General features: G+C 34.0%; 3 protein-coding genes across 3 annotated transcripts in view; 2 read left to right on the top strand and 1 right to left on the bottom strand.

The window, feature by feature from the left end:
• Positions 1–85: 85 nt before the first annotated feature.
• Positions 86–901, top strand: LOTGIDRAFT_128104 (hypothetical protein; the record flags this gene model as incomplete). The annotated part of the gene is made up of 1 exon (XM_009064113.1): positions 86–901. The coding sequence occupies one exon, from the start codon at positions 86–88 to the stop codon at positions 899–901; it is 816 nt and encodes a 271-aa protein (XP_009062361.1).
• Positions 902–3,399: 2,498 nt separating this feature from the next.
• On the top strand, positions 3,400–6,132 carry LOTGIDRAFT_194513 (hypothetical protein; the record flags this gene model as incomplete). The annotated part of the gene is made up of 5 exons (XM_009064112.1): positions 3,400–3,462; positions 3,911–4,044; positions 4,358–4,552; positions 5,022–5,216; positions 5,700–6,132. Exons 1-5 carry the CDS (start codon positions 3,418–3,420, stop codon positions 6,127–6,129), a joined length of 999 nt encoding a protein of 332 aa, XP_009062360.1. The 5' UTR covers positions 3,400–3,417.
• Positions 6,133–9,007: 2,875 nt separating this feature from the next.
• Positions 9,008–11,359, bottom strand: part of LOTGIDRAFT_220215 (hypothetical protein) — a 10,958-nt gene continuing 8,606 nt past the window's right edge. The window contains exons 9-11 of the mRNA XM_009064111.1: positions 10,618–10,715; positions 9,941–10,103; positions 9,008–9,505 (exon numbers count right to left, since the gene is read on the bottom strand). Coding sequence (XP_009062359.1) covers positions 9,306–9,505; positions 9,941–10,103; positions 10,618–10,715 — 461 coding nt within the window. The 3' untranslated portion in view covers positions 9,008–9,305. The remainder of the gene's footprint in view (positions 9,506–9,940; positions 10,104–10,617; positions 10,716–11,359) is intronic.

The raw sequence follows: 11,359 nt of genomic DNA, 5'->3' as shown, positions 1-11,359 counted from the left end.
GACTAAGAAGAACAAAGAGGAAGATGGGGAAAATGGTGCCGAAACACCAAACCTCAAGAAAGTTCCCTCGGTTGATGTATCAGGAATGGACTTTTCCTCTGATGCCAAAACTGAAGATGGAAGAAAATGGAATTTGAAAGTTGCATCCTGGAACATAAATGGAATCCGTGCCTGGTTACAGAAAGATGGCACCAGTTACATAAAAGCTGAATCTCCAGACGTCATGTGCCTTCAAGAAACCAAATGTGACACATCCAAAATCCCTAAAAATTGTGAAGTCGAGGGCTACCATTGTTACTGGCTGTCTGGAGATCAAGAAGGTTATTCTGGAGTTGGAATGATGACTAAAAAAGAACCCATCAAAGTGTCGTATGGTATAGATGTCGCCGAGCACGATAAAGAAGGTCGAGTCATCACTGCAGAATTCGAGAAATATTTTGTAGTCACAGCCTATATCCCTAACAGTGGTAGAGGGTTACCTAGACTGGAATACAGAACCAAACAATGGGATGTAGATTTCATTGCTTACTTGAAAAAACTGGATGCTAAAAAACCAGTCATTTTATGTGGAGATTTGAATGTCGCTCATTTGGACATCGATCTGAAGAATCCTAAAACCAATAAAAAGACAGCTGGTTTCACCCCTCAGGAGAGAGAAGGCTTCACTAATCTATTACAGGAGGGTTTCGTAGATTCGTTCAGGAAACTTTACCCCAAGAAAGAGGCAGCTTATACTTTCTGGGCGTATTTTATGAATAACAGGGCTAAAGATTGTGGGTGGAGATTAGATTATTTTGTAATTTCTGAGCGTTTAACGAAAGATCTGTGTGATAGTGTTATTAGGAAATATGTTTTGGGCAGTGATCACTGTCCAGTTGTATTTCTAGCCAACATTTCTTAACTCAATACTCGCGAATTCATTCAGACTAACTGCAAACGTGGGCATTTTTATCATTGTATTATACCATATATTCAAATATCATAAAGATTTAGTCATGGTGACGTAAACCAAAGTAGTCATTGAATAGTTTCTCTGAAAATTGCTGATAAGTGATACAGGGCAGACTTCTGAAAGAAATGGGCATTACATCAGAATTTTTCTTACCTCCAAGAGGATTCAAACCAAAAACCAACGGCATTTTATTGCCATCAAGTAGGCAACAATCCAACTCAATACCTACTAAGCTTTTCCGCTGCAAAAATAAAAATCAAAATGACCAGATTGAAAAGGGATGTTTTTGACTGACACTGTTAAATACTTATGTTGATTCTTTTTATTTGATGTCCATCATAATACAGTGGTTTTCAATTTGTTTTTATTTGTAAATAGTGTAAGCTTTATCAAGAATTAATCAAGAACCTATGTTTTTTTTATTGTTTTGTCCTAGAGAAATAAATGATCATGTTAGAGTTTTAACAATTCAGGATGAAAAGTGTAATTTTGTTTTTTGTTGTTTGATACTGATTCTAAGTTTGTTATTCGAGATGTTGTATATAAAAATATGAGAGTGAATAAAAATTATGTAGTTTTATCTCAAATTAGTTTCATTACTTATCAAAAGAAAGGAAGAAATAACTATAATTTACAAGGATAACAACTTAGATTCACAGTCTACCAGCTGATCCTTGGCCAAACCTCTTGGCATTTATTTTTCCCAGATTATCTGTACCCATTAACAGCTGAGCCAACTGCAATTATGAGTGAAGATAACTTATTCTAGGTCATTAGTTCATGAGATAAAAAGCACAATGCTTGAGAGTTGTTGCAAATATTTCAAATGTGGTCTGAAAATCTCCACTCATAATAAATTATTTCCCTTTGTAAAACATGGTGAGAGTAAATCAAGTAGAGTAAGAGTGATTTTGTTTCTGTTGTCCTATTTGTGTGTTCCTATTTCAAACTAAGAGGGATTGTAAAGGGATTGTAATGAGGTTTACCAAAAAAATTATGGGTATTGGGGACATTGATAGGATCAAATCGCAAAGGGCGTCCTCAAAAACAGTTTTAGTGGAATTGCATGAAACACAGACCCCTGATTTTTAATTGATGCTATCAGTGTCACCAATAGGCCTACATATAAGAAATTAAGAAAATCATAGAATAAAATGAGATTTATATCTCATGTAGTTTTCGGCCTTTGTGTTATTATTTAATCATTTCTCTTTCATTTGCATTTTAGGCTCGGAATATTTTTGGTTAGTGATGACAACTTAAGGTTTGCTTCCAGCGGATGCTGATATCAAAGACTAGGTAGTTGTTGGTAGATGACAAGTAAACGTCTGCTTCTAGCTAACTGATATTACAGACTAGGTAGTTGTTGGCAGATGACAAGTAAACATTCCCTTCCAGCTAACTGATATCACAGACTAGGTAGTTGTTGGTAGATGACAAGTTAACGTTCGCTTCCAGCGGATACTGATATCACAAACTAGGTAGTTGTTGGTAGATGACAAGTTAACATTCGCTTCCAGCTAACTGATATCACAGACTAGGTAGTTGTTGGTAGATGACAAGTTAACGTCTGCTTCCAGCTAACTGATATCACAGACAAGGTAGTTGTTGGTAGATGACATGTTAACGTCTGCTTCTAGCTAACTGATATAACAGACTAGGTAGTTGTTGGTAGATGACAAGTTAACGTTCGCTTCCAGTGGATGCTGATATCAAAGACTAGGTAGTTGTTGGTAGATGACAAGTTAACGTCTGCTTCTAGCTAACTGATATCACAGACTAGGTAGTTGTTGGTAGATGGCAAGTTAACGTCTGTTTCTAGCTAACTGATATCACAGACTAGGTAGTTGTTGGTAGATGACAAGTTAACGTCTGTTTCTAGCTAACTGATATCAAAGACTAGGTAGTTGTTGGTAGATGACAAGTTAACGTCTGTTTCCAGCTAACTGATATCAAAGACTAGGTAGTTGTTGGTAGATGACAAGTTAACGTCCGCTTCCAGCTAACTGATATCAAAGACTAGGTAGTTGTTGGTAGATGACAAGTTAACGTCTGCTTCTAGCTAACTGATATTACAGACTAGGTAGTTGTTGGTAGATGGCAAGTTAACATTCGCTTCCAGCAGATTTGTTGGTAAATAACAACTTATCGTCTGCTTCCAGCTAATTGATATCACAGACTAGGTAGGCCTATATTTGGTAGTTGATTCAGGATCAATTGGATGGTTTGGAAGTTGAGCCTTGGATATTGGTAGTGTACTTACTTAGCCACTAGCAATGAGACTCATCAGACAGCTGAAGGGAAGTAACTCCTGTCTAACATACAGAAGATTTTCAACTCTATTACACAAGATAACAGCAAATAAAATAAGCAATGGTCATGGCACTTCGAGAGACAAACAGCTCAGTGGTTGTACAACTGTCCGAAGAGTCCATCAATACAAAGAAGCTCCCCATATTCCTGTCATGGTGGATGAAGTCTTATCAATAATCAACCCAAAACCAAACCAGGTCAGTAGGATATAGTAATCTCAAGATTTTCAAAAGAGAGGATGTTGAATGGATGTAATTTCTAAGAGCAATAAAAAACACAAGTACTTATGATCTTAACTGTAAAACAAAACTCAAAATCCAAAATAACATTGGTAACAGCTAATGAAATACTCATATGAGGAAGTAATCTTATCTTAATATTATGTGAGTAAATAAAAACGCAAGGGAATATAGTATGGTATGATACACTTCTTTCATAACAAGGTACCTAGCGTTTCAACACAATTTACACGTGTTGTCATCAGATGAAACAAAGAAGAGAGGGTGAGAATGTATCAAAAAATGCAACGTAAGATATTGAAATGGTTGTCCCCTAAAACCCTGTCATAATTCTTCATCTAGATTGCTTAATTAACTATGGTATATTTTATTTCACTTTGTAAGATTTTAATTTTCAATGTTTCAGACATTTCTTGACATGACATTTGGAGCCGGTGGACATTCTAGGGAAGTGTTGAGAATATCTCCTGATACAAGAGTTATTGCCCTTGATAGAGATCCATTAGCTCATTCATATGCCGTAGAATTACAACAGTCTAGGTAAGAACATCGTCTGGAACTTTCTTCCTCAACACCTCTCTGGCATTAAATTAATCTGTTTTTAAAACCCAACACAAATCTCATCTCATTATGAACGCTTTAAACTGTTGAAGATTTGCCCAGCGCAATAGAAACTTTAATCAGTAATGCCGCGTTTATATAAATTTATAATATATAGACACAGCTTTATCAAACAACTTTAACCAATGATTGTTGTTCTATAAAGCTGTGTCTATATATCGTACTCACAATTGCTAAATGCCATTCAAAGACTTTATAAATTTAGAAGTTATTATTATTATTATTATTACAGTGAGAGTACAGTACTACCACTATTAGGAAAGTTTACAGATATCGAGAGACTAGCTAGTGATGTAGGTATACAACCTGGTACTGTTGATAGTGTACTGTTTGATGTAGGAACATCATCAATGCAGTTTGACACAGCTGAACGAGGGTTTGCTCTCAGTAGAGATGGTCCGTTAGATATGAGGATGGATGGCAGCAGGTATATTTATTAGGATATGAATATTAATGAGACGTGTAGTACAAAGTGTCATGTTGTATTGTAGTCAGTATGTAATATATTGATAAAGAAAAATTATGTAAAGTGTCATTATAAATATAGATGGAGTCTGTTTTTATACTTATTGATATTTTATCTTTAAATTTTATTTTATAAAGAGATTTTAGAGCGTCAAATCACACCATTTTAATGTGTAATAAAAGTGTTTCTTGCAAACTAAAATAGAGCGTTTTATGAGGTTGCTATGACAAAGTCTGCTATAATAATAATTTTAAGACATCATAAAATAGTACATTCACGATTCCTTGACACTTGGGAATTAAAAAAGAGCAGGCTAATGCTTCTGTCACAACAAAATTTCCCTCATTGCACAGTGCATGGTGTTGCCTGTCGTCTTTAGCTCACATGGTGCAGGAAAGTAGGATGTTAAAGTCTATATCTTTCATTTCAGACTACCAGACCAGCCGTCAGCGTGTGAAGTAGTTAATCTATTATCAGAGAATGATCTATATCATATTATAAAGAAATATGGTGAAGAGAATAAAGCTAGAAAGATAGCTAATATGATAGTAGAATCAAGATATGCTTACGGTAGAATTGAAACAACACAACAGTTAGCTAATATTGTCAAGAGTGTGTTTGATATGTAAGTATAGTGGAGGAAAGTTATTCCTTCACTGCTGGATATCTTTCAAAACATAAAAATAAGAATGTTAAAAGATATCTTTCTATACCTGGGTATGTTTTACTATAATAGGAAATATAATGTACTGATTTGGTTATCCAGTCTTGATCTGTTCAACAACATAAAGGGCATTTGCCTTGGTGCGTACCCCTAGTTCATTTCTCATAAATTGAAAAATAAGATTTCTATACATTTTACCCAAAAATGTGTCACAATGCATCCAATTAAGTAATCATTTTTTTCAAAAATTTTTTTTGGGGAACACCCTCTCAAGACTCACCATGGATTGCTTGTGTCTATGGCACTTCCACAAAGCTCCCTCAATTTGAAGTCAGCCCGCCTACAATTTGTACCCCCAGAGTTAGAAGGGTGGTGCTGCCACTGCACAGATACTTATGCATACACATGGATCATTCTTAAATTGACATTAATTTTTATTTTTAGTGAGTACAAGAAAGACAAAATGCAGAGACATTCTCATGTTGCAACGAAAACATTTCAAGCCATTCGAATATTCGTAAATAATGAACTTAATGAACTTAGTAACGGACTAGAAATGGTACATCGCTTATTGAAACCAGGTGGCGTTTGTGTAGTTCTAAGCTTTCATTCACTGGAGGATCGAATCGCTAAACGACATTTTCATGGCATCAACCTGGAAGACGAACCGAATATGTCTGTTCGTGATCATTATCGGAATTCTAAAATAGCACATTCAATGGATGCAGTAACACAAATCATGGAAAAATGTTGGAAACCGTATTCTAAGAAGGTGATAACTCCGTCAGATAGTCATTGTAAAGAGAATCCTAGAGCTCGATCAGCGAAATTACGTGCTGCTTATAAACTAGAAGTAAATAAATATAATATATAGTTCAACTTAGATTTGTTCTTACATCCGGCCCCGTATTCTTGATACGATCTTAGCGCTAGGATGTCCTAGGTTCTAATCTTCTAACATTGATTCTAGGATATCTTAGGTTCTTATCTTCTAACATTGATTCTAGGATATCTTAGGTTCTTATCTTCTAACATTGATTCTAAGATGTCCTAGGTTCTTATCTTCTAACATTGATTCTAGGATATCCTAGGTTCTGATCTGCTTACATTGTTTCTAGGATATCTTAGGTTCTTATCTTCTAACATTGATTCTAGGATATCTTAGGTTCTTATCTTCTAACATTGATTCTAGGATATCTTAGGTTCTTATCTTCAAACATTGATTCTAAGATGTCCAAGGTTCTTATCTTCTAACATTGATTCTAGGACATCCTAGGTTCTTATCTTCTAACATTGATTCTAGGATATCTTAGGTTCTTATCTTCTAACATTGATTCTAGGACATCCTAGATTCTTATCTTCTAACATTGATTCTAGGATATCTTAGATTCTTATCTTCTAACATTGATTCTAGGATATCCTAGGTTCTTATCTTCTAACATTGATTCTAGGACATCCTAGATTCTTATTTTCTAACATTGATTCTAGGACATCCTAGATTCTTATCTTCTAACATTGATTCTAGGACATCCTAGCGCTAAGATCGTTTTCAACCAGTGGGGTAATTAGCTATGAGAGATAAAGTAATCTTCAAGGATCTTGAAAGGGGTAATAGAAAGAAAAGGGTTGAAAACCTGTTCAAGGTCCTGATCCCTGTTTTTCCTATCAATGATCTAGGTCAGAGATAATAGGCCCTACCTTTCGGATTTTTTAAATCCAGCCGGTTTCCCCTTTGTCAGTGATTCAGGTTTGAGAAATTGACATGGAAATAACGTTTAGTCGTTCAGATGGAACAATCCATTACCGAGGCCCTGTGTGCTACAGCCTGCAGTGTTAAAAATCCCTTGACAGTTGGAAATCCAAAAAAAAGAGTAGGCTACTGCACTACCAAGTCCAATGATGGTTTTTCAATGACAGCCCCTCTGATCTGCATCACTGATTGAGGTAAAATATCTAAGGTTTTATCTCAACCTATGCTGAACCTCAAGTTTAGGCAGCTAGTACCCAACCCATTGGTCCACTCTCACCTTAGAGTTCCTGATTAAGAGAATCAACCTCCCATTAATGACCTGAAGAATCAGCTGGTAAATGAATTCAATAATCTCACTTAATTGATATAATAAAAACTTTATTGCCCATGGAATTAGTTGATAAAATAAACACAAATTAAATCATAAAATAGAACACGAATATATCATCAGGAACAAAAAATAACAACAACACGTCTGTGGAAATAAGTGGTCTGTAACAAACTGGGGCCTGGGACTACCTTCAACTTATTATCTTCACAATGTCAAGCTTTTACAAACCTTGTCTAATACCTTGACTGCAATAGCTACTGTTCTTGTATCACTGAATGCATTAATTTGATTGGATAATACGTCGACGAATACTGTCAATCAGAGCCTTTAACAAAGACTGTAAACATAATGATAGTTGACATTATGGCTTAGTGTTTACAGATGTCCAACGAGGGCTCTGGTTGGCTGCATTCACTGGTGTACAATCCAATGAAATCACTGAATTTACAAACCTATATGATACAAGAAAAGAACCTAATGAAGTCAAGGTATAAGATGAAGTTTGTATGTAATACCTTGACATTGTGAAGAAGTCAACAAATACAATGGCCAATAAATACAAAGAGCAAAAAACAACATACAAAACAAGTTAGAAACAAACATACTTAATTTTATACCATAAATAAAATTATTGAAATAAACCTTTCATATAAACTTATGCTGGCTAATCTCTTAAAGTTTTGTTGTAAATTCAGTTATAACTTCCCAACACAAGGCAGGTTATTGTCTTATTACAGGTACAATTTGAGTATCTCTGAGAACCAGCACTTCAAATGAGAAAGGAGAGGCCAAATATGCCGAAGCCTTGCTTTCAACTATTCTACAGAAAGTCTTTCTAAATCTAATCTTGAGAAAGGAAAAATTCATTGTCAGTCACTATCCTTTGGATATAAATTTTGGTTTTTGACACATGACTACAAATATAATTAACAACAAGAAGAATAATGTGATTTTCTGCAAAGAATTTGTGTAAAAAACAAATAACATATAAGACTATGTGTTCAAGTCTACATAAATAAACACAATAAGACTATGTGTTCAAGGCTACATAAATAAAAACACAATAAGACTATGTGTTCAAGTCTACATAAATAAACACAATAAGACTATGTGTTCAAGGCTACATAAATAAAAACACAATAAGACTATGTGTTCAAGTCTACATAAATAAACACAATAAGACTATGTGTTCAAGTCTATATAAATAAACACAATAAGACTATGTGTTCAAGGCTACATAAATAAAAACACAATAAGACTATGTGTTCAAGTCTACATAAATAAACACAATAAGACTATGTGTTGAAGTCTACATAAATAAACACAATAAGACTATGTGTTCAAGTCTATATAAATAAACACAGTAAGACTATGTGTTGAAGTCTACATAATTAAACAGAGTAAGACTATGTGTTCAAGTCTATATAAATAAACACAGTAAGACTATGTGTTGAAGTCTACATAAATAAACACAGTAAGACTATGTGTTCAAGTCTACATAAATAAACACAATAAGACTATGTGTTCAAGTCTATATAAATAAACACAATAAGACTATGTGTTCAAGTCTATATAAATAAACACAATAAGACTAAATGTTCAAGTCTACATAAATAAACACAATAAGGCTATATGTTCAAGTCTATATAAATAAACACAGTAAGACTATGTGTTGAAGTCTACATAAATAAACAGAGTAAGACTATGTGTTCAAGTCTATATAAATAAACACAGTAAGACTATGTGTTGAAGTCTACATAAATAAACACAGTAAGACTATGTGTTCAAGTCTACATAAATTAACACAATAAGACTATATGTTCAAGTCTACATAAATAAACACAATAAAATATATGTTCAAGTCTATATAAATAAACACAGTAAGGAATTTGAATACTTAATAGTATAAGACTATGTGTTCAAGTCTATATAAATAAACACAGTAAGGAATTTGAAGACTAAATAAAGACTATGTGTTCAAGTTTATATCTGTTGAAAATAACGGTGTTTTATCGCTGCATTCTGTTGGTAGATTATTTATTAATGAAGACATTGGTTGAGGCGTTGATATATTTTTAGATGAAGTATTATTTGAAGATGTATTTTTATTATTAAAATATCTACAGCATATAATATCTATCACACATCCACAAAAATCATGGAGCATTCCTGGAAAATACAGAATAATAATAAACATTTACTGTATATTTCCCAATATAATGCGCACCCCTTCAGAAAGAAACTGAAATATTTTACTTAAAAACAATAGGTTTTTTAGTCATTAGCTGGGTTGACTGGAATAATAAGCATCCTTTCTACCAGCTAGTCATTAGCCAAACCTTTTGGCATTGATCTTTCCCGGATTATCGATAACCATCTACAGCAAGGACAACCATCATTTGTGATTGATTAGCATAAATTATGATGCTATTGGTTTAACATTCCACTGAACATGATTTAAAGGAGAAACTTGTCGGATCATGGTAGCAAGTGTAATAACCTGGCAGAAAAAACACAAAACAAAACATCTTGATATGAATTTGATAATTATCATTTCAGTAAATTCAGACTGAAAACTGAAACACAGAATAATAATTATAATACCTGAAACAGCGAACACTCCACCAACAATACCACACATTCTCACTAGAAACTGCCAGAACGGTTGGCGTTCTTCACGAACTTCTATTTTTATTGGATTTAAATCATATTTAACAAATATACCAGGGACACCATGACTTCCTTCTCGATGGTTTATTGACCGATTCTATAAAGATTAACAATAAATCATTTAATTAATTATTAATCTTTCCTGGATTAAGAGGAGATCAGATAAGATATGGTGTATGGTGAAGGATTATCGATACAGAAAGAGTACAAGTGAACCATGTACCAGGTATGTTTACTTCTTATTATTATAACTGTCCTGGATTAAGAAGTTAATAGACAGGGTGACGGGGTGTGTGATGTGGGATCATCGATACAAAATAAAATACCGGTACTAGAAGTGAATCATGTATCCCCACCGGACATGTTTTATTTGATACTGATTCTAAACCTACCCCCTCCTGATTCTAAACCTACCTCTCCTGATTCTTAACCTACCCTCTCCTGATTCTAAACCTACCCTCTCCTGATTCTTAACCTACCCTCTCCTGATTCTAAACCTACCCTCTCCTGATTCTAAACCTACCCTCTCCTGATTCTAAACCTACCCTCTCCTGATTCTAAACCTACCCTCTCCTGATTCTAAACCTACCCTCTCCTGATTCTAAACCTACCCTCTCAGTGACTGCAAACTGGTAAGTATCAACATTAGCTGCGTATGTTCTTACTGACGTCGGTACGACTTTCATAAAATATTGAAACGTATGATAATCTGAAATATAAAATTTATAGTATTGTTAAATAAAAACATATTCACTTGAATTTCTTACGTGATTTTAATTTTCTCTGATAACATAATTTAGAAATGTAATGTCAAGGCCATGTATTCTCAAAACGATCTTAATTCTAGGATATCCTAGAATCAATGTTAGAAGATAAGAACCTAGGATATCCTAGAATCAATGTTAGAAGATAAGAACCTAGGATATCCTAGAATCAATGTTAGAAGATAAGAACCTAGGATATCCTAGAATCAATGTTAGAAGATAAGAAAATAGGATATCCTAGAATCAATGTTAGAAGATAAGAACCTAGGATATCCTAGAATCAATGTTAGAAGATAAGAACCTAGGATATCCTAGAATCAATGTTAGAAGATAAGAAAATAGGATATCCTAGAATCAATGTTAGAAGATAAGAACCTAGGATATCCTAGAATCAATGTTAGAAGACAAGAACCTAGGATATCCTAGAATCAATGTTAGAAGATAAGAACCTAGGACATCCTAGAATCAATGTTAGAAGATAAGAACCTAGGACATCCTAGAATCAATATTAGAAGATAAGAACCTAGGATATCCTAGAATCAATATTAGAAGATAAGAACCTAGGATATCCTAGAATCAATGTTAGAAG

Source organism: Lottia gigantea (assembly GCF_000327385.1).
Source record: "Lottia gigantea unplaced genomic scaffold LOTGIsca_60, whole genome shotgun sequence".
Lineage (NCBI taxonomy): Eukaryota > Metazoa > Mollusca > Gastropoda > Lottiidae > Lottia > Lottia gigantea.
Note: the sequence above shows the minus strand (reverse complement) of the source record. Positions and strands in the feature narration are given on the sequence as shown.